The sequence below is a fragment of the Canis lupus genome, chromosome 30 (assembly GCF_011100685.1).
Source record: "Canis lupus familiaris isolate Mischka breed German Shepherd chromosome 30, alternate assembly UU_Cfam_GSD_1.0, whole genome shotgun sequence".
Classification (NCBI taxonomy): domain Eukaryota; kingdom Metazoa; phylum Chordata; class Mammalia; order Carnivora; family Canidae; genus Canis; species Canis lupus.
The window spans coordinates 37,180,249-37,204,543 of NC_049251.1; the positions used below are offsets into that span (position 1 = coordinate 37,180,249).

General features: G+C 39.6%; 1 protein-coding gene across 2 annotated transcripts in view; it reads left to right on the top strand.

Moving 5' to 3' along the window:
- The first annotated feature begins 5,023 nt into the window (after nt 1-5,023).
- The window catches only part of REC114 (REC114 meiotic recombination protein), a 102,799-nt gene continuing 83,527 nt past the window's right edge, over nt 5,024-24,295 (top strand). The window contains exon 1 of one of the 2 annotated variants that reach the window (XM_038580925.1): nt 5,024-5,217. In XM_038580925.1, coding sequence (XP_038436853.1) covers nt 5,059-5,217 — 159 coding nt within the window. In that variant the 5' untranslated portion in view covers nt 5,024-5,058. The remainder of the gene's footprint in view (nt 5,218-24,295) is intronic. The other variant, XM_038580926.1, reaches the window with a different exon arrangement.

Here is a 24,295-nt window from a genome sequence, read left to right on the forward strand (position 1 = left end):
GACACGGCAGGCAGAGTTAAGGTCCATATTTCTTTGTCATCTAGGAGACAGACCCAACAGGACTGAAGCCATCATTTCCTCTACTGACTGAATGTATGGGGTCCCCGGTCTGCTTTGAAAGGGAGGTGCTAGGATTTCAAAGCCAGCCCTGTGGCCTGCATCCAACAACGATGCTGACTACTCATGTAGCCAATATCTCTCTGTCATTCATGCCACCTGCAAAATAGAGTTGCACAGTAAAAGAATTTGGGATTGAAAATGTCCAGTGAAATAAAGAAGCTTTTTTCACTTTAGGAGCTAGGTTTTTGTTGTTGTCATTTTGGGGATTTTTTGTCTGTTTTGGTTTTGTCTGTATTTTTTAAAAACAGGTAATAGCCTCCAAAGGAAGGAGATGTGCTCACTCAGGGTCACCCATCATTCATTAATCCTGATCATAGATGTTGCTGTTCTGTTCCTGCTGGTCAACACGGCTTTGGAACGTCTGCTTTGGAAGTGAGTGTGAGTGACTTCTCCCTCCTCTTACCGCCTTTTGTACTATCTTTTTGTATGCAAATATTGTAGCCAAATATAGGAAGGCAGGGAAACTGTGCCTTGTTTGTCACTGTCTTAGTTTGGGTTCCCTCCGAACCAGACCCTGAGACAAAGATTTATGCAAATAATTTATCTGAGAGGTGATTCCAGGAAACAGTGGTTGGGGAGGGAGACAGGAAAGGGAAGTTAGCCAAAAACTGAAGCTTTACAAAGCAAGTTATGCCATGGGTAACAGGAGCCTAATCCCATGGGTGAACTCTGGGAAATAGGGTATTTCACAAATCTCAAGAGTTATCCCACGTGAGGAGTGAAGAAATTGGGGTATTTATATGCCAATTTCCAGCAGTCATTGGTAGAAGGCTGTTCCGATGTAACATTAATTGTATGGGGAAAAGATGAACCTTAAGTCCTACTTCATTTCCTATGAACAATTTAATGAAAGAAGGATCAAGTGTCTAGATATAAAAACTGGAACCATAAAATTTCTAGAAGAAAACATAGGAAAATATACGTAAAACCTTAGGGTAGGCAAAATTTCTTAGGACACACAAAAAACTTAAAGCATCTGAAAGATTAATATATTGGACTCCATTCAGAATTAAATAATTCTGCTCTTGCAAAACATTATTAAGAAAATGAAAAGGCAAGTCACAGAATGTTTTTAACGCATATATCTGACAAAAGACTTATATCCAGAATATGTAAGGAACTTTTAAAAATGAATAATGGCAAAAGATTTGAACAGACACTTCACAAAATAAGATATACAAATGGCCAGTAAGGCATTGGAAATGGGGCTCAATATTATTCATCATCAAAGAAATGCAAATTAAAACCACAATGAGACATCACTATAAATCTACTACAGTTGCTAAACTAAAAGGACTTGACAAAGCAAATGTCAGCAAGGCAACGACCTCCCGTATTTTGTTGGTAGGAGTGCAAAATGTTATGAGCACTCTTGCCACAAACTTGTTTGCAGCTTTTTTTATAGCATAAAACACATGTCTCTCTCTAGAGACATATTAGAGATATTAGACATGTTCTAATGCTGCAATTCACACTTCTGGTATAGATTGAAAATAACTGACAGCACATGTATCTACAAAAAAGACGGGTACAAAAATGTTCATAACAGCTTTTTAAAAAAACACAGTAAACAACCCAAATGACCATCGACAGGTGAAGAACAAATTATGATAAATCATACAACAGAATGCTATTCAGCACTGAAAAGGGATGGACTACTGCTACACATAACAACATGGGATCGAGATAAAAAACAAAATTATACCAACCAAAGGAAGCATATATTAAAGGGTACATTCTGTATGGTTTCGTGTATATTAAGTCCAAGAACAGGAAAGCCAAGCTATAATGATAAAAATCAGACCAATGGTTGTCCTTGATAGTTGGAGACTGACAGGAACAAGACACTTTTAAGGGGACTTGGGGCTTTTGGAAATTTTTTAAAAAAATATTTTATTTATTTATTCATGAGAGACACACACTCTCAGAGAGAGAGAGAGAGAAAGGCAGAGACACAGGCAGAGGGAGAAATAGGCTCCATGCAGGGAGCCCGACGTGGGACTCGATCCTGGGACTCCAGGATCACGCCCTAGGCTGAGGGTGGCGCTGAACTGCTGAGCCACCTGGGCTGCCCTGGAAATGTTCTATATCTTGTTTTGGATGGTGATTATATAAGTGTATACAGGTGTCAAAACTTGCTTAATTGAACATGTATTATCTGTGCTTTTATTTTTTTAAAGATTTATTTATTTATTCATTCAGAGAGAGCGAAGAGAGAGGCAGAGACACAGGCAGAGGGAGAAGCAGGCTCCACGCAGGAAGCCCGATGTGGGACTCGATCCCGGGTCTCCAGGATCACACCCCAGGCTGCAGGCAGCGCTAAACCGCTGTGCCACCCGGGCTGCCCTATCTGTGCTTTTATTGCATAAAATTGTACCTTGGAAAAACATTATAGGTTTATCTTTTAAAAAGAAAATACAACGACCCTTCAAAATGTGGAGTAATTTGCTCAGTGCTCTGCATGCTCTCCCTTACTCACTCCACCCTCCTGCTAGACTCTAAACTTCAGGAGGGTAGAAGCTGTACCTTGTTTGTTCTCCACTATATCTCCAGCACCAAGTAGAGCATCTGGGATCTTTTGAATGCTCAAGCCACGTTTGTTAATATCCTAAGTTTTTAAGAGCCTCTGTGCGTGTGCTCTGGCTTTTTCATATCTCCCTTTGCAGACATGATCTGTTCTTGGCAGACGTTGGTTGCCCCAGAAGCTCAAGCACAGGTGCATTGTCTAGGAAGGGAGCTTGCAGGTGGGAACCCAGCAGGGCCCTGGGTGTCCTTGGGCACTGACAGGGTCCCAACTGTGAGCACCATCTGCTCCTGTGAAGGGTGTCTGACAGCATCCACAGCCCTGGACCTGGAAGGTGAGTGCCTCTGAGACTGAATGTCAGGCTCCCATTCCCACACTCCTGCCTATAGGGAGCCCACAGAAAGTCACTTTAACTCTGCAAACAGAAAGGACCAACATGTGTACCACTTTGTAATTTACCATGTGTTTTCCCTCATATGATCTTATTTTATCCTTCCTATGGCCCTGTAAGATAGGTATTTGCTATCCCTATTTTACAGAGAAGTTAAATGACTTCTCCAAGGTCACACAGCTGGCAAGTGGCAGAACTGGGACTCACACCAAGTTTCGAACTATTTACTACTATATTAAATGCAGTAGTGCTGTGTCATTTAAGGACCTTCGGAAGCAGTTTCTGAAATCTGAAATGGAAAGATAAGTAACATATATCCTCTATATAAATTGCTTTGAAGGGACGCCTGGGTAGCTCAGCGGTTGAGCGTCTGCCTTTGGCTCAGGGCGTGATCCTGGAGTCTCAGGATTGAGTCCCACATCGGGCTTCCTGCATGGAGTCTGCTTCTGCCTGTCCCTGTCTCTGTCTCTCTCTTCTTCTGTGTCTCTCATGAATAAATAAATAAAATCTTTTTTAAAAATTGCTTTGAATGCAATTTATTCTAAATGTCCCTGAAAGATTAGCCTGCCTAGTCCACCATTTTCACAGTGTCACTCCCCTACACACATTTCCCATGCTCCTTATCACCTACCAAGTAAACTTAACTCTCCCGAGCTGCTTGTTCGGTGCTCTTTTGCCCAATTCAGCTTTGTGGCCTCATCTTCCTTGAAACACCTTGCACTCCGGCTGGTCATGTCACTATCTTCGTCTCTGAAACTTGGCTTCTCAAACTTGCCCTCCGTATGGAATACCAGTTTTCTTCTATATTCCTCTTGGGTGTGTGTGTGGGGGACTTCTTCTCACCCTTCCAGTTCACACTGAATTGCCTCTGCCACTCTTCATCTAAATCCTTGGAGCACATGGTCTGTATTTCTCATGTGGCAGTAGCTATGAGGTATCGTGGGTATCTCTCATCGTCTTCCTTATAAGATCCTGAGGTCCCAGGAGGCTAGATGCATGGCTTTTCCATTTTCTCTGCTGACTTGGTATAGTTATGCGCTGCTTCGTGGAATGAATAAACTGCCACCTCTCTAACCATTGTCTATGCATTTACCACCCTTTGACATGCAATTTTAGAAACTATTTGCATTATAACTCTATTTTTTTTAAAGATTTTATTTATTTATTCATGAGAGACACAGAGAGAGAGAGACAGAGACACAGGCAGAGGGAGAAGCAGGCTCCACGCAGGGAGCCCGACGTGGGACCCAATCCTGGGTCTCCGGGGTCACGCCCTGGGTCAAGGGCAGGCGCTCAACCGCTGAGCCACCCAGGGATCCCTGCTTTGCTTCTTTAATTCACAAGGTTGTCAGGAGGACAAATGGAAGAACAGATGTACAAGCGCTCGTCGACCATCAATCACCCAGACCTGTCACTTGGTTGCACCTGCTGTTTGACTGACACACACCTTTTTTGGTGGGCAGCATCCCGCCCCAGTGCTCCTCTCTTCTGGCAAGAACTTGACAGTCTGGAGCATGTCCAGGGGGCCACAGAACGAGGAGCAAACCGTCTTACTTCCCGAATGGCGAGCGGAGCTGATGCTGCGTCGTGATGGGTTTGGGGTGGGCAGGGATGTTGTCCTCCCTGTTGGGAAGGGAGACCCAGCGGTCCACGCAGCCTCAGAGAGCCGGCCTAGTCCCGGCGCTGGGAAGTTCCAGGCAGCCAAGTTTTCCGAAACATTTCCGGTTCGAGCGGCTGGACGGTGGCTCAGGCCCAAACGCCGCAGGTGCGACGCCAGCCACCATCCACCATCCACCATCCACAGGTCATGGGCCCACTTCCGGGAGCAGCTGCTACTTCCGCTCTGGCCTCCAGCAGCCGGACGTGCACGTGGCCCAGAGCGACGCCCACAATCCCAAGAGCCCCTGCAGGAGCCCTCGGGTCCGCCCATTGGCTGCCACGTACAGCGAAGGTGGGCCTTGGAACTAGCTCGCTCCCTGATTGGTCGGCTGTGCAGATTGGCGGGCACATCCGGAGGCCAGACATGGCGGAGGCGGGAAAAGAGCCGGCAGGCCTGGCGCTCCCCGGGGGAGGCGCCGCTCAGTGGCCGCTGCAGCGGTATGGCCGTTTCATGCCCTTGGGCACCGGAGAGCCGGCCGCGACTGGTCAGGACGCTGGGACAGCCTCTGCCCCCGCATGGAAGGTGAGGCCTGAGGGCGGGAAAGGCTGCGAGGCGCTTACCCCACCCCCACCCCGCGAGGCAGGGAGGGAGGACCGCATCCCCGAACGCCACCCTGCGGAAGGAGCGGACACCGCGGGCCGGCGGGCCCGGCCAGCCCACGGCTAACGGGAAGTACACGTAGAATCTCCTAACACGGCCCACTTCCTCCTCCCGTTACACGAGGCCGTCGTCAGTCGGGTGTGAGGCTCTTCGCAGGGTGAGCAAGGGGGGTAGGGGCCCTGCCCTCGTTGAAGTTCCCAGTCCAGTGGAGGACGTGGTATTTATCCAAATAATTTTAACCTTTTTTAAAAATTTTATTTATTTTTTCATGAGAGACACAGAGAGGCAGAGACACAGGCAGAGGGAGAAGCGGGCTCCATGTAGGGAGCCCGACGGGGGACTCGATCCCGGGGTCACGCCCTGGGTCAAAGGCAGGCGCTCGACCGCTGAGCCACCCGGGCGCATAAAGCGTCCCAACTTTGTGATTATTTAAACCAGTTCCACATCCCTTATGTGGAGAGAGGATTGAATGGTCCATGAGCAAGTGGTCATGCCACCAGCCGTCTAGCACTCACACAGAAGGTGTGAGTTATATATATATAACTTAAAACTGTCCTGGTAAAATTATTATTATAATTTATGTAATAGAATTCTTTATAGAATTGTGAGAATGAATAAGTAAATATATATATGTATATATATGTGTTACATATATATGTATATATAAATGTTACATATATATGTAACTTAAAACAGTCCTGGAAAAATTATTATTATGATTTATATAACTTAGGGGATCCCTGGGTGGTGCAGCGGTTTAGCGCCTGCCTTTGGCCCAGGGCGCGATCCTGGAGACCCGGGATGGAATCCCACATCGGGCTCCCAGTGCATGGAGCCTGCTTCTCCCTCTGCCTGTGTCTCTGCCTCTCTCTCTCTTTCTGTATGACTATCATAAATTAAAAGAAAAAAAAAGAATTGTGAGCAATGAATAGGTAAATATATATATTATTATATATATTATATATTATTTAAGTTATATATAACTTAAAACAGTCCTGGTAAAATTATAATTTATATAATAGAATTCTATATAGAATTGTTGTGAGCAGTGACTAAGTAAATATATATATATATATAACTTAAAACAGTCCTGGTAAAATTATTATTATAATTTATATAATAGAATTCTTTATAGAATTGTGAGCAATGAATAAGTAAATATACATATTATATTATATTATTACATATTATATATTATATATTATATATTATGTATTATTTAAGTTATATATAACTTAAAACAGTCCTGGTAAAATTATTTTTTTATTTTTATTTTATTTTATTTTAATTTTTTTTTATTGGAATTCAATTTGCCAACATATAGTATAACACCCAGTGCTCATCCCACCAAGTGCCCCCCTCAAGGTCCATCACCCAGTCACCCCAAACCCCTGCCCACCTCCCTTCCCACTACTCCTTGTTCCTTTCCCAGAATTAGGAGTCTCTCATGTTTTGTCACCCTCACTGATATTTTCACTCATTTTCTCTCCTTTCCCTTTATTCCCTTTCACTAATTTTTATATTCCCCAAATGAATGAGACCATATAATGCTTTTCCGATTGACTTATTTCAGTCCTGGTAAAATTATGTAAGTGTTTGCTGTTATTTGTTGTGGTGGTATATATACATATATATTTTTTAAAAGATTTTATTTATTTATTCATGAGAGACACAGAGAGAGAGAGAGGCAGAGACACAGGCAGAGGGAGAAGCAGGCTCCATGCATGGAGCCCGACATGGGACTCAATACCGGGATTTCAGGATCACGCCCTGGACCGAAGGCGGTGCTAAACCACTGAGCCAGGCTGCCTGTGGTGGTATATTTCAATGCTAAGAATTGCGAGTCATTCAGTTCCTTTTGGTCTGGTTTGACTATGTGATGTGGGCCCTGAGTTTTACATTATGCCTGTGCATGTGTATGTTAGTACAGTTTAGGCAACAGTGTGTAGAAGAGTAAAAGAACAAATATTTCAGGTAGAGTTTGCAGCATGTGCAAAGGCCCTACACCTGGAAAACCTCAGCACGGATGATGTACACAGAAAAAGAATAAGGCTGGTACTTTAGAAAACAAAGGGGGAGTGATAGCACAAGATAGGATTACCTAGAGAGGTAGACAGGTGCCTGGTGAACATTGGCCTAAAACCACTTGGAAGCTACTAAAGGGTTTTTTAAGCAGGACAATTTTCATATTTGAAAAATCACTCTAGCTGAAGTCTGAAGAAGTTGAAAGGGAATATGAGTAGATTAAGGAAGACCACTTGGAATGCTGTTGTAGCAGGCAAACGATGATAATGACTTAGACTGGGATGAGGTGGTTGGGGAGGACGGCAGTAGGGATAGGGAAGTTGGACATATTAAAACTGTATTTTGGAGGCCAAAATGGTAGGACTTGGAGGTTGATTGGATATGGATGGTGACAGTAAAAGTCTTCTGGGTTTCTTGCTGGAGCAACTGGTAGATGGTTGGGGAATGGAAAACATTGGAGGAGGAACAGTGAGAGAAAGATTCAAGGCTTCAGTTTTGGATATATTGAGTTTAAATGTGTTTGTGAAGCATTCAAGTGGAAATGTTGAATAGGTAAGTTGGGTATACTGGTATAGAAGAAAGATGTAGGCTGGAGATGAATATGTTAACAGCATGAAGGTGATATTTGTAGTTATGAGATTACATGAGGTTCCAGGACCAAATCCCAAGATGGCCCAAAATTTGTAGGTTAGATAGAGGGGACAGAGTCCCTGAAGAAGATTGGCAGGGGACAGGAAGTTGGGAGGCACCCAGGAGAATCAAAGCTACAGAATATTAAGAGGGAGAGAACTGTAAACTTTGTTGAATGATGCTGCAAAGTGGAGAAAAATGATGAGTAAGGGATGGCCATTGGATTTAGCAACGTAAAGGTCCTTATGGTCTTTACCAAGAGAAGTTTCCGTGGAGTGAAGGGTGGAAGCCAGACGAGGTGAGCTGAAGGGTGAGGGAGTGGAGCCTTACCGAGAGGCTTGGCTGTGGATGAGAGTAGAGATGGGGCACAAGGAATTGTTCACCAAATTCTCAAATATTAGAGCCAGGGGACTACTTAAAGCTTGAAATCAATATATCTAGAACCATAAAAAAGGCATTCAATGCCTAGTTGTACTTTTGCAGAATGGTATATCCTGAGAAATTATATAGGCTGCAAATGCAAAATAGGATGAATAAAGTTAAATTGAAAGATGACTGATCTATAATTGTGTTATAAAAAACTAGGGATATTTAAGGAATATTCAGTTTCTGAGACTGTCCAACAGGTTCCTTCATATTCTCTTAACGCCCCTGCAAACCCCATCTCCTAAGGCATCTGCCTCGGGTGCATTGGCTCAGATGCATATGGGTAACTCTCAGATTCTTATCATGCAACCCAGAGGCCATGGACATTTGGCTATTGTAAGGAGTTCATTGTTATTACAGTTATTTTCCTCCTCCTTTTTGCAAAGCTCTTCATAATTGCTTATGAGGAATGGCACTTTTCAACAGTTTTCAAATGTTTGGCATAAAGCCACAGCTATAGTGACAAGAGATGAAGTTGGTTTTTGCAGTGCTTTTGAAAACTGAACATTTGTACCTTCCTTTGAATCTGTGCTGAAGCATCCTACCTGCTGTGATCAGTTTCAGCCTAGGTCTCTCATTTTTCTTTTTGGAAAAACGAAAGAGAAAACAAGATTTGTTCTATTTTATGTGCACTGTGACTATTGTGCAATAGTAATAATAAAAGATGAGCCATCTAAAGAACTGTACTAAGTCCCATGTGAATTTCTTATTTTAAAAATGTGTGGTACCTGCAGTAAAAAAAATGTGTGTTAGGTAAAGCATAAAAATATATTATTGTGGAGGATAGAGTCATTCTGGTCGTTTTTTCCCTAGGGAACTTTCAGGCTGAACCTTGGTTGAAACTACTTTGAGCTTTTTCACTTCTTTCTGAAATTATAGGAAGAACTGATCTGGTATTGTTCTATATAGTTACTTAATTACAGGGATTTCATCTCAATGGCCACATGCTAGTGACCACAAAAATGTTGACTCGAGAAAATATGGATACTTCTAAGACTTGAAATCCTGGTTGAGAGGGGGGGTCAAGTTTGAGACATAAATATTATGTATAGAACATCTAATATGTGTGTATCGATTTGATTTATTTGTTTGAATTGAATTATTTTTCTGAAAAGCAACTCTCTGGAGATAAGCAACAATTTGGAAGCAAATAAACTTTTTGTAATACTGTAAAAAAAAAAAGTGAAAAAAAAATCAGTGGTTTAGAACCCTGCTACTCAGACTTCTTGTGCATAGAAATCACACGGAGATTCTTTTTTAATGCAAATTACGATTCAGTAGATCTGGTATGCGGAATAAAATTCCGTAGTTCTAGCAAGTTTCCAGATGATGCTGATGGTTCTAGGACTACACTTGGAGAGACAAGGGTTTAGAAGACCTTGCATGAAAGGGGAGCCATACAGTAAAATTAATAAAATGAATCTATGGAGTTATGAAGTAAGTCAATCAGATTCATAATGAATATGCAAATATTTTGCTAATAGGGTTAATATTTAAGCCATCTGTCATTTAAGCGGAATGAACAAATGAAATACAAACTTGAACTTGGTTTTAATTCCTTACATCTGTTAGCCCAAGCCTTTCTGAAAAGATTATCATAATAACAGATTGGTCCATTTTGTGTATTTTATATCTGAATATAACTTAGCCTACTAATTTGAGAATAATTTTGAAAGGTGATGTTAATTGTAGGTTGCTTTTAAAGTTTTACCATGTTTTTCAGATTCCAGAATTTCTTAGACATGCCCTAATTGGTGGAACCCGACAATTTCTTATTTTTTCCATTCAAAGGGAAAAAAAAAACCTTTAATTTTTATAAGAGGAACTTAAAATAATTGCCCTACTTAGAAATTAAGAAATAGAATATGAAGTTTGTACTTGAGATGAACTTCTAAATGCAGATTCAACATACTGGATATACGTCCGGTCCTCTCAACAGTGTCCTTTTTTCAGTGTATCCCTAGTGCAGGTATGTTAACTAGCACATGATTGCTAGGTACTCAGTGAATGTTTGAATGTGTACTAAGTTTTCTAAACTTTCCTTATGATAATGTGATAATTATAGCACAATAGCTACTATTTATTAGGTGTTTATTCTGGTATATCTCTTACAGAAGTCCTCTGTAACAAATGTTATCATACCGTTTTATAGATAGGTAAACTAAAACTCAGAGAGGTTCAGTGGCTTGCCCCAGAATGCGGGGATAAGTTAAGAATAAAGAATTTATTCAGAGCCTGGTTTTCCTGCCTCTAAAGGTTGTGCTTCCTGCCACTGTGCTGTTTGTCTTCAAAGTGTTGATGTTTCATATAGGGAATAGCAGTTCAATGATGTAGATGAGGGATTTTGAGATTAACATACAGAGTGAAAAATGATAAAAATGACAGTAGTTTTTTTTTTTAAGATTTTTAATTTATTTATTCATGAGAGACACACAGATAGAGAGGCAGAGACACAGGCAGAGGGAGAAGCAGACTCCCCACAAGGAGCCTGATGTGGGACTTGACCCCGGACCCCTGGATCATGCCCTGAGCCGAAGACAGAAGCTCAACTGCTGAGCCACCCAGGCGTCCCGACAGTAGGTTTTTTTTTTTTTTTTAAGGAAAATTTAAGATTCAGTAAAACTTCAAGAAAATGAATTTTTAAATAGTAAAATAGTAGTTCTTCTTTACATGTCTGGTAATTTTTGATTGGATGCCTGATGTTGTGAATTTTGCTCTGTTGGATACAGGATATTTTTGTATTCCTATAAATATTCTTGAGTTTTCTGGGCTAAGTTATCTGGAAACAGTTTGATCCTTTCAAGTTTTTGGTTTTGTGTATGTGGGTTTTTTTTTTTTAGATTTTATTTATTTGAGAGAGAGCATGCATAAGTAGGGGTGGGGAGTAGAGGGAGAAGCAGACTCCCCACTGAGCAGAGAGCCTGCTGTGGGCTCTATCCCAGGACTTTGGGATCAACTCCAGCTGAAGGCAGATGCTTAACTGACTGAGCCACCAGGTGCCCCTGATCCTTTCAAGTCTTGCTTTTAAGCTTTGTCAAGTGGGACCAGAGCAACATTTGACGTGGGGCTAATTTTTTTCTCACTCCTGAGGCAAAACTCTTTAGGGTATTCTTATCCAAAGCCCTGTAAACTATGAGGGTTTTTACCTGCTGAGAACAGGCTCTATTCCCTGCTCTGTGTGAGGTCTCGGGATTGTCCCCTTAAATCTTTTCAAGTGCTTCTTTGCCCAGTCTCACACACGTATATGCCATATGCCGAAGAGTTAAGGAGTCTCTGCAGGTATCGGGAGTTCTTTATCTGGTACTCTGTCCTGTGAACTGTCGCCACACTGTCCTCCCAGGACTCTCAGCTTGTCCCCTCAACTCAGGGCACCTCACCCTTTTCTACCTTGGCTTCTCCAAGTTCTTCTATGTACTTTGACCTAGAAACTTTCTCCAACAAGTAATCTAGGGCATTCGTAAGGCTTACCTCCTTTGTTTTCCATTATTTCTCAGGAATCATGTTTTTTATTACCTGATACCCAGTGTCTTGAAAACTGTTGTTTCCTCTCATTTGTCCTTTTTTTTTTTTTAAAGATTTTATTTATTCATTCATAGAGACACAGAGAGAGAGGCAGAGACACAGAGAGAGGCAGAGACACAGGCAGAGAGAGAAGCAGGCTCCACCCAGGGAGCCTGACGTGGGACTTGATCCCGGGTCTCCAGGATCACACCCCGGGCTGCAGGCGGCACTAAACTGCTGCGCCACTGGGGCTGCCTTCATTTGTCCTTTTTTTTAGTTGTTTTAGGCAGAAGAGTAAATTTGGTCCCTGATACTTTGTTGGTCAGAAATGGAAGTCCATAGAGGGTCATTTGATTCAGTTCCACATTGTCATTTTCCACTTCAGTTCATCATGCGTTCAACAAAATACTATTAAATTATCTACTTAGCATTTAGTTAGGCACTGGAGAGGCTTTGGAACTGTCTTTGTGTTTCATCATGATCTTAAAATATCGGAGCAGTCAGGCACAGGATTACAAGCACAGGCAGGGCCTGATGATATAGCAGTGTTTCTCAAGGTGTCATGGGCTGACTGCTTCAAAGTCTCTTGTGGTGCGTATTGAAAATGCTGTTTCATGGTTCCTGTGCTAGACCTAATGAATCAGCATCTCTGGCGCTCTAGGTTATGTTTATGTACTGTAGTCCATCCTCATACTTAAATTCTGAGGGAAAGGTGAGGAAGAAAGAATAACTGACAAAGTAATACTGATAGTAGATAGCTCTTTACAATTTGTAAAGTATTTTTGTCAACTTTTTCTAATTCTCATAAGTCTTTAGATCTATCTTACTACCATTTTATAGAAGAAGCCGAGGCCTGCCTAGGTTCAGTGGCTTGTCAAAGGTTTACATGGGAAGTAGAACTAATTCTTAAAGTCAGGTCTTCCTCAAGCCAGTCCTCATTGTGCTGTAAACTATCACTTCCTATAATGGTATTTTCTCTTATGTAGATGTAGGATTCTCTTTGAGAGTTATTATTCTTTCAGATAGCTTGCTTTTTTGGAAGAGTTAACAGGTTATATTTTATATTAATTAGGATTGATATTGACTCTGAGTAACAGAAAATATAACAGTGGATTAAACAAGGTGAAAGTTTATTTTTCTCCACATAAAACTGCAGGGCTGGTATAATATTCCACAGTGTCAGGAACTGAGCAGCCTTCTGTTTTGTTCCTCTGCCACCTTAGGCCATAGTCTAACAGTACAAGATAGAATTGATAACTAGGCAGCTTGGTCAAGAAAGGGATCAAGAAGTAAAAAAAAAAAAAAAAAAAGATATATACCTGCTGTCTCTTAAGGAAGATTTCCCATAAGCTATCACCTAATGCTACCTGCTACAGCACAGTGGCCAGAACTTAGAGGTGTGGCCATTCTAACTGCACGGACAGCTGGCATATGTAGTCTGTATTCCACAAGATCATGTGTCCAGCTAAAACCCAGCAGTTCTGTCACCATATGGAAAGGAAAATGGATATTAGAGAATTGTTAAAAGTTGCCACACACTTTTCTGAATCTGGTGACGGCTAAAAAATGAAGGCTTATTCCTGGGATCTCTGGTTGGAACTCAAAGGCATTTTCTAATAATAACAATAATCGGGGATCCCTGGGTGGCGCAGCGGTTTGGCGCCTGCCTTTGGCCCAGGGCGCGATCCTGGACACCCGGGATCGAATCCCACGTCGGGCTCCCGGTGCATGGAGCCTGCTTCTCCCTCTGCCTGTGTCTCTGCCTCTCTCTCTTTCTCTTTCTGTGACTATCATAAATAAATAAAAATTTAAAAAAAAAATTAGAAAAAAAAAAAATAACAATAATCAAAATACCCTGTTATTTAGTGCATAATTACAATATGGCCATAGGTATGTATCACTACTTGTGGGTTTTTGTGTGTGTGTGTGTGTGTGTGTGTGTGTGTGTGTTTTGTCTGGGTATTATGTTCTTGTAATTATGTTTATTATTGTTACTGTTAACACTTAGCAAAATACTGAATTTTTGTAGTTTGGTAATGGGTATGTAGCAGAATCACTTTCATTAGCATATATGCTCTACTAGTTTGTTGAAATAATTTATAAGTCACTTTAGTTACCAAGAGGGAAGCAGCTCATGGCCTACTTAACAATCTTGCATGTTTTTCATATTTTGTAATGCATAAATACCTTAAGGCCAATATATAGAGTGGTGACACTTTCTGAGGGGTCTAAAAAAGCAGGAAAAAAACCCTCCTTAATTGAGTACATAATTTGTCACATCTGAAGAGTAACACTGTTTTAACCTTAAGAAATAAATGCATTTGAAATACTTCTCGGTATTTTCATATATTTCTTTTAACTTTATTGTTTAACTTTATTTTTTGTTTTATTTTTTTAGACAGGGAGAGGGGAAGGTAGGGCAGAGAAGAGAGAGAGAGAGAGAGAATCTTAAGCAAGCTCCAGTCCAGTGCAGAACCCAATATGGGACTCTATCCAACAACCCATGAGATCATGACCTGAGCTGAAATCAGAGTTTGTTGATTAATCAACTGAGCTATACGGGTGCCCCCTTTTCTTTTTTTTTTTTTAAATGTTAGATTAGTGTTATAGTACAGTCTTACCAAAATACATGCATATAAAATATTAGAAGACTCTCTGATTTAACCAATGTATAAGCTGTTCCTGAAAAGCCAAATTGTAATAGGCAAATTCTATATGTCCATGTGTCCTACCATATTGATGTTGAAATACCACAATAGAGGTCAGGTTGATAATCTTTTTCACAATATTTTATTGAGATGTAATTGACATAACATGTCAATGTTTAGACATGTATAAGTTTTAGATGTATAGCATAATGGTTTCAAATATGTGTATATTATGAAGTGATTACCACAATATTTAGTTAATATCCATAAACTTACATAGTTATAAAGTTTTTTCCATGTGATGAGAGCTTTTTATTTTTTATTTTATTTTATTATTATTTTTAAAGATTTTATTCATGAGAGAGAGAGAGAGAGAGGAGCACAGGCACAGGCAGAGGGAGAAGCAGGCTCCATGCAGGGAGCCTGACGTGAGACTCGATCCCGGGTCTCCAGGATCACACCCTGGGTTGAAGGTGGCACTAAACTGCTCAGCCACCCGGGCTGCCCTTCTCCTCCTCCTCCTCTTCCTCCTCCTCCTCCTTCTCTTCTTTTCTCCTTCCTCCCTCCTTCCTCCCTCCTTCCTCCCTCCTTCTTCTTCTTCTTCTTTTTTTTTTTTAAAGATTTTGTTTCTTTATCCATGAGAGACAGAGAGAGAGAGAGAAAGAGGCAGAGACATAGGCAGAAGCAGGCTTCCGGCAAGGAGCTGAATGTGGGACTTAATCTCGGATCCCCGTGATCGGGCCCTGAGCCAAAGGCAGATGCTCAACCACTGAGCCACCCAGACGTCCCAAGAACTGTCCCGAGAACTTTTTTTAAAAAAAGATATTGTGTATTTATTTGAGAGAGAGAGCATGAGCATGGGGAGGGGGAGAGGGAGAGGTACAAGCAGACTTTCCTCTGAAAGTGGAGTTTTTCACAGGGCTTGATAGGGGGTGAGTGCGGGGGGTTGGAGGGGTTGGGAAAGGGTTTGGATCCCAGGACCCTGAGATCATGACCTGAGCTGACTGAACCACCCAGGTGCCCTAGTGATGAGAACTTTTAAGATCTTGCCCCAGAAATTTTCAAATATACAATATAGTAGTGTTAGCTATACTCCTCATATTGTGTATTAACATCCCCAGAACTTATAAGTGAAAGCTTGTACCTTTTGACCACATTCATGTATTTTTCCTACCCCTGATCTCTATTCTTCACCAATCTGTTCTCTGTTTCTATGAATTTAGCCTTTTTTTTTTTTTTTTTTTTTTTTGGTTTCACATGTAGGTAAGATCTTCCAGTATTTGTCTTTCTGTGTCTGGCTTATTTCACTTAGTGTAATGCCCTTAAGATGCATCCATATTGTTGCAAGTGGCTGGATTTACTTTTTTTTGTGGCTGAATAATACTCTATTGTGTGTATATATGTCTCAAATTATCTTTATTCTTCCATCTGTTGACACTTAGATTGTTTCCATGTCTTGGCTATTATAAACAAAGTTGCAATGAACAAGGAGTGCAGCTATATCTTTAAGATAGTAATTTCATTTCCCTCAGATATATACCTAGAAGTAGATTTGCTGGATCATGTGGTATTTCTTTGATTTTTTTTAAAGGATTTTATTTATTTATTCATGAGAGACACAGAAGGAGAGAGAGGCAGAGACACAGACAGAGGGAGAAACAGGCTCCATGCAGGGAGCCTGACGGACTCCACCCTGGGTCTCCAGGATCACGCCCTGGGCTGAAGGCAGCGCTAAACCGCTGAGCCACCCAGGTATCCCCATTTCTTTGATTTAAAAAAAAATATTTTATTTGAGAGAGAGCGAGCGAGCAAGAGAGAGAGCATGAGCAGGGAGGGAGAAGGAGAGGGAGGAGAAGCAGAAGCAGATACAGACTCCTCGCTGCAATGCTGGGCTCCATCCCAGGGCTCTGGACTCACGACCTGAGCTGAAGGCAGATGCCCAACCGACTGAGCCATCCAGGCACCCTTAATTTTTTTTTTTTTTTTTTTTTTTTTTGAGGAACCTCTATACTGTTTTTCTTTGTGGCTGTACCAATTTATATTCCCACCAATAGCATACAAGTGTTCCCTTTTCTCCATATCCTTGCCAGGATGTGTTATTGCTTATCTTTTTGATAATAGCCATTCTAACACATGTGAGGTGATAACTCATGATTTTTGGTTTATATTTCCCTGATGATTAGTGATATTGAGCACCATAATATATACCTTTTGAACATCTTTTGAGAAAATGTCTTTTTAGGTCCTTTTCCCATTTAAAAACTGGATTATTTGCTTTCTTTGCTATTGAGTCATATAACTTGTTTATGTATTTTGGATGTTAGCCCCTTGTTAGATATGTGGTTTACAAATATTTTCTCCCATTCCATGGTTATCTTTTCATTTTGTTAATCATTTCTTATGCTGTGCAGAAACTTTTTAGTTTGATATAGTCCAGTTGCTTATTTTTGCTTTTGTTGCTTGTGCTTTAGGTGTCATATCCAAGAAATCATTACCTAGAACAATGTCAAAGAGCTTTTTCTCTGTGTTTTCTTCTAGGAGTTTTATGGTTTCAGGTCCTGCAATTTAGTCTTCAATCCCCCAACCCCTTTATTTTTTTAGATGTTGATGGGTTCCCCCCCTTTTTTTTTAACATTTTATTTATTTATTCATGAGACACACACACACAGAGAGAGAGAGAGAGGGGGGGGGGGGGCAGAGACACAGGCAGAGGGAGAAACAGGCTTCATGCAGGGAGCCCGATGTGGGACTCGATCCTGGGTCTCCAGGATCATACCCTGGGCTGAAGGCAGTGCTAAACTGCTGAACCACCCAGGCTGCCCTCTTCAATCCCCTTTGAGTTAATTTTTGTGAGTGATGTAAAATGGGGGACTAGTTTCATAGTTTCATGTGTGAATATCCAGTTTTCCCAGCACTGTGTATTGAAGAGACTATCTTTTTTTCCATTGAGTCTTCTTGGCTCCCTTGTCAAGTATTAGTTGACTGTATATGAATGGGTTTATTTCTGTGTTCTCGATTCTGTTCCATTGGTCCGTGTGTTTGTTTTTATGACAATACCATACATACTTTTTTTATTACCTGAATCTTAAGCCACAGTTAGATTAGGAACCAGAAAGAAGATATAAATATGATAAATGTTTCCTCTGACACCTTTAAATTAATATTTTTCTGTGATGACTTGGTCATTAGAAATAACATTTTTCTTTGAGCTTTCCATATTGTGCTAATGTGAACATTCTAATAAAATGATAAATCATCACTCATTAGAAGTATTTCCCAAGAACCTGAAATAAGTAATTTTTTCCCTCAAACACCTGGATTATATTAGGCATTATGGTATTTGGAATTTGTTAAGACAGTGCATGTAGAATCTTTGTCCTTCTCAGTATGCTGAATACCTTTATTTAACCATACTTTTACCTAATCAACAAAGAAAATGGAAGCCTCTTGTAAAACTTTTTGTTATAAAGAAATTAAAACATAATCAAAGATAGTGTAGTAGTCCAACATGTATGTATTACCAGCTTCAACAGTCATCAGCTCATGACTAGCCTGGTTTCATCTATATCCTATCCTCGTCCATTTTGTTATTTTGAAGCAAATCTAAGACATCATACCATTTCATCAATTATTTCAGTTATTTCTAGAAGGTAAAGACTTACTCATAATACCATTTTTGCCCTAAAAAGTTCCTTAATATTATCAAATATGCTGTGTTCAGATTTTGAATAGTCTTTTAATTGTCATAATTCTCTTTCAACAGAACCATCCATTGTGATTGGTATATCTTTTAATTTTTAAGTTTTCTTTGATATGTTTCCCTGACCCATCTTTCTCCCTTCCTTGCAATTTGTTGGGAGAAAAAAAAAAAAAAAAAAACAAAACAGCTTCTATAGAGTTTCTGATGGTGTGGATTTTGCTGACTGCATCTCTGTGGTGCAGTTAAGGTGATTCTTTGGCCTTTGTATTTCTTGTGAATTGATAATTGAAGCTAGGTATTTGATCAAGTTCAGCTTGGGTTTTTTGTTTTTGTTTTTTTGGCAACCGTACTTAAAGGGGGTTTGGTTTTCTTCCTATTGGAAATATGTAGTACCTGTTTATTTCTCTTTGTGTTGTTATAGCTAGAACCTATAACCTGGAACTCTAGAGCCGTTGATTAGGAATGCAGAAGGTGATATCCTAATTTTATCTTTTTTTCTTAATTTATTATTTGGAATATAAAAATATTTCATATTCTTTACAGAAGTAAAGAAAAAGTTCTTCATATCTGCTACTTTAGCTGATGATTGGTTTGTATAGGAGAGTTAGGATAAATACTTAATTCTTTGCCTTCATTTACTGCTTAAAATTTTTTTTTAGAATCCTCTAGTGCTGGACAGTGACTTTTTCTTTTTTAAGATTTTATTTATTTATTCATGAGAGACAGAGAGAGAGAGAGAGAGAGACAGAGACATAGGCAGAAAGAGAAGCAGGCTTTCCAAGGAGGGGGCCTGATGCAGGACTTGATCCTGGGACCCTGGGATCACATCCTGGGCTGAAGGCAGACGCTCAGCCACTGAGCCACCCAAGTGTCCCTAGACAGTGAGTTTTTTATTTTTAAGACTGGAAGCTTTTAAGATCTTCCTCTATCCATTCAATTCAGGATTTTTATCAGGATGTGTTTAGTGTTTTGATTGCCCCACCCTCACCATCAATGCCTGGGATTTAAACCCCTTGTATCTGTCTCAGGCCTTTCTGCAGTCATGGGATAGTTCTTGCTTATTGAATCATTGCCTTTCCTCAGTCTCTTTCTCCCCTTCCACTTATCTGTTATCCTTAACATTTGTTCTGGATCTGAATTGTTGCTCCACACTGTCTTATCTGGTACACATGAATTCTTCCTCTTTGTAGTTCTGCTCTGTGTTTCTAAATATTTCTCCTACTTGTTTTTTCAGACCATTAATTTGGTTTCAACAATGTCCATCCAGTTCTTCAATTAAACTATTGAGTTTTTTCCTTAGTTTTTATATTTATAAGGCATATATTTAGCTCCAAGACTCTGCTTAAGTGTTAATTATTTATATATATATATATATATATATATATATAAAATCTCCTTTGGCAGTTTTGTTCCACTAGGAGCCACCTATTCTGGGTTTTCTGTTTGTTCTTCATTACTTTAGCCTACTGAGTATATTGTTATTTTCCTTTTTCTAACTTAATGCTTTTTTTACCCTTGTGGCTCAAGCCCAACAGTGAATACATATCATAAGCGGTAAGTGTTGGGAGGTACATGAGTGTCAGCCTTCTGGGCCTTCTGTAAAGGAGTAGGAAGGACTCAGCTAGGTAAGTTGTCCAGCTTCATGGTGACATCTTAGAGGCTGGGTGGCCAGTAGGAATTTTAGAGTAAAAAGGCTAGTATCCTTCTTTTTGAGGGTCTACCAGTTTCTAGGAGTTAGGTTCTTTCCCAAGAACTGGGACATTCCTATCTTTGTCCTTGGGTTCTTTGCTCAAATGAGGGTTTCCTTTCTCTTGAGGGTAGAGAAAATATGCCATCTCTTTTTTAATCTGGATCCTAAGATCTCAACCCATCCTTCTGGCTCATTTGGATGCTGAATCTTAGTAACTGCTCAAAGAGAGGTTATTGGTTTTTGGTTTGGATGTGAGAAGGGAACACTGCAAGGATGCAAGCTACCATTTTTCCTAACCTCCTTGGAAGTCTCTAATTAGATATATTTTTTTAAAAGATTTTATTTACTCATGAGAGACACAGAAAGAGAGAGAGGCAGAGACACAGGCAGAGGGAGAAGCAGGCTCCATGCAGGGAGCCTGATATGGGACTCAATCCCAGGAATCCAGGATCATGCCCTGAGCCAAAGGCAGACACTCAACCGCTGAGCCACCCAGGTGTCCCTCTAATTAGATATTTTCAAAGTGTAAGAACATACTATAAAGATCTTTTAGATGAAGGATTGCAACAAATATCTGAAAAATAGTAAGTATTGAATTCCCAGATATCTGGTTAACCCTCTCATGCCTTCAAATTTTTGTTCAAGCCTCATCTTCTCTCTGATGCCTACCCTGACTAGCCTATGTATATTATAGCTTTCATACCCTGTTTTACACTCCTGATCCCTTTCCCTGCTTTATTGTTTTCCTACCAGCCGTACTTTCCAATATATACTAAGTGATTTACTTATTATGTTAAGTGATGTGTGTAGAGCATCTGACACCCAGAATGGATAATTTTTTTTTTAATATTCCACTCCCCTAGAATGGGAGAAGATATTTGCAAATGACATATCAGGTAAAGGGCTAGCATCCAAGATATATAAAGAACTTCTCAAACTCAACACCCTACAAACAAAGAATCCAGTCAAGAAATGGGAGGAAGCTATGAATAGGTATTTCTCCAAAGAAGACCTACACATGGCCAACAAGAACATGAAAAAATGTTCCACATCACTGGTCATCAGGGAAATACAAATCAAAACCACAATGAGATACTGCTTTACACCAATGAGAATGGCTAAAATTAATGAGACAGGAAACAATAAATGTTGGAGAGGATGTAGAGAAGGGGGAACCCTCTTGCACTGTTGGTGGGAATGCAAACTGGTGCAGCCACTCTGGAAAACAGTGGTTCCTCAGGAAGTTAAAAATAGAGCTACTCTATGACCCACCAATTGCATTACTGGGTATTTACCCCAAAGAAACAGATGTAGTGAAATAACAGGACGCCCCAATGTTTGTAGTGGCAATGTCCACTAGCCAAACTGTGGAGGAATTGAGATGTCCTTTGACAGATGAATGGATAAAGAATATGTGGTCTATATACACAATGTAATGTTACTCAGCCATCAGAAAGGATGAACATCTACTATTTACATTGATGTGGATGGAACTGGGAGGTATTTGCTGAGTGAAATAAATCAATTAGAGAAAGACAATTATATAGTTTCACTAATATGTGAAATATAAGAAATAGTGAAAGAAACCATCAGGGAAGGAGGGGAAACTGAATGGAGAAAATATTAGGAAGACAAACCACGAGAGACTCTTGACTCTGGAAAATAAACAGAGGGTTGCTGACAGGGAGGTGGATGGGATAATAGGGTGATGGGCACTAAGGAAGGCACGTGATGTGATGAGCATTGGGTGTTATATGTTGGCAAATTGAATTTAAGTGAAAAAAAATGAAAACAAAAAATTCCACTCCCCTAAATGATGACATTATTTTTATAAAATTTCCACAAGTGAAATTATTCATTTATTATGTAGATAGGGAACTTTTTTTTTAAAGATTTGATTTATTTTTTTAAGAGAGAGAGAGAGAGAGACAGAGATAACAGAGATAGAGAGTGGGAGGAGAGGAGAAGCAGCTTCCTGCTGAGCAGAGAGAATAGGAAACACTTTTATTGAATTTCATTGTAATCATGGCAGTAAAATAAATAAGAAAGGGGAAATACACATTATAGTATAAGGCAGGAAAAAAGCGTAACTCTTTAGCCAATTGTTTTTACGTCAAGTTAACTTCTGAACTTTGATTCTTTCCTTAGAGGCTGATATTTTATATAATTAATTACCCACAAACTAAGCGGTTAAAAAATCTGAATCTCCATTGGTACAATTTCGGCAACTAATGATAAAATTACTGCTTTATTCTCTTTTTTGTTCTTTAGTTTGAAAACATTTAATAATTTAAAAATAATGTTAAGGGTACTATTCAAGTTTAGTAAATATTTTGAATGTAAACTAAAATTTGCACTTTAACAAAAATGTTCCATCTTGTTGCTTGCACTCTTGTTTCATTCAAAATTTTTTTTTCATTTAAAATTTTGAACACAAATGTGAATACCAAGAGGTCCGATAAAATGACAGCATTGGAGTAACTCAGATCTGTTTGTCTTTACAATCCCTGTGCTATCATTGTTTATTTTGAATCTAGTTTAAATGCAGAAGAATGTTGTACCACAGGATTGACTCGAACTGTGTACTAAGAAAGGGTTGTAGACAGGAAACTGCTTAATGCTTTGCATTAAGCAGACTTGAAGTCTATTAGATCTTTGTGAGCTATTCTTGAACTACATATGGTTAAGTCTGCATATATGTGGGCCAATGTTTTAACTGGGAGTTTCCCAGATGAATGTGTAAAAAACAAGTGCTTGATAAATAGTGTCTTTAATCTCTACAGAATAATTTAGAATTTTGATTATTGCTGCTGTAACAATTTTCCACAAACTTAGTGGTTTAAGACAACTCAAACTTATCGGTTTATAATTCTGACACTTAGTAATCAGAACTTGGTCCTAATAGGGCTAAAATTAAGGTATCAGCAGGGCTGCATTCTTTCCAGAGGCTCTAGGGGAGAATATTTCTTGCCTGTTCTAGCCTCTAGAGGCTGCCTGAATTCCTTACCTTGTACTACTGCCTTCTGTCTTCAAAGCAGTCACATTTCCTTCTCTGACTCTTCTGCTTCCCTCTTTCCCTTACAAGAACCCTTGTGATTTTATTGGGCTCGCCTGGATAATCCTGGCTACTTTCCCATCTCAAGATCCTTAACCTGAATTACCTCTGCAAAGTCACCTTTGCCACATAAGATATATTCACAGGTTCCAGGGATTAGGACATGGAAATCTTTGAGGAACCATTATTCTGCCCACCTCAGCATTCTTACTGAATGTTCCTATTCATGAACAAAATATCCCTCTCCATATATTTATGTGTTCTTAAATTTGTCAGTTTTCAGTGTTCAGATCTTTCACTTTTTTGTTATATTTATCCCTAAGTATTTAATATTTTTGATGCTGTCATTAATTTAGATATTTTAAAAATTCAAATTCTAGTTATTCTTTACTAATTCGTGTAAATTTATTTATTGGTCTTCATTTATTGGTTTTCATTTATTGGTCTTATATCTTGCAGCCTTTCTAAAATTCATTTATTTGAGGAAAATCTATTGGATTGTCTACATAAATGATAATGTTGTTTGAATTAAGACAGTTTTACTTCTTTCTTCCCAGTCCAATGTTTTATTTCTTTTTCTTGCCTGATTACAATGGTTAGAACCTCCAGAATAATGTTGAATAGGAGTGGTGAGAGCTAATATTGTTGTCTTGTTCTTTTTTTCTAATATATATATATATATATATATTATTGAGGTTTGATTTGCCAACATATAGTATAACACCCAGTGCTCATCCCATCAAGTGCCCTCCTCAGTGCCCATCACCCAGTCACCCCATCCCCCCGGCCGCCTCCCCTTCCACTACCCCTTGTTCATTTCCCAGAGTGAGGAGTCTCTCATCTTCTGTCTCCCTCTCTGATATTTCCCACTCATTTTCTCTTCTTTCCCCTATAATCCCTTTCACTATTTGTTATATTCCCCTTATGAATGAAACCATATAATGTTTTCTAATTTAGTTAGAAATTTAGTTTTCTAATTTAGTTTTCTAAGAGAATATACCTAAACATTTACCAAGACTGATTTTTATGGTCCAGAACTTTGTCTATCTTGGGAAATGATCTTTCTTTATATACTTGAGAAGAACGTGTATTTTGCTGGTATTGGGTGAAATGTTCTATGTCAATGAGGTTATGTTGGTTGATAATGTTGTTCAAGTCTACTATATATTTACTGATTTTCTATGTACTTGTTCCATCAGTTATTGAGAGAGGGATATTGACATCTCAGACTATAATTGTGGATTTATCTATTTTCCCATACAGTTCTATCAACTATTGCTTCATGTATGTTTAAGCTCTGTTATTGGGGACATAAATGTTTAGGA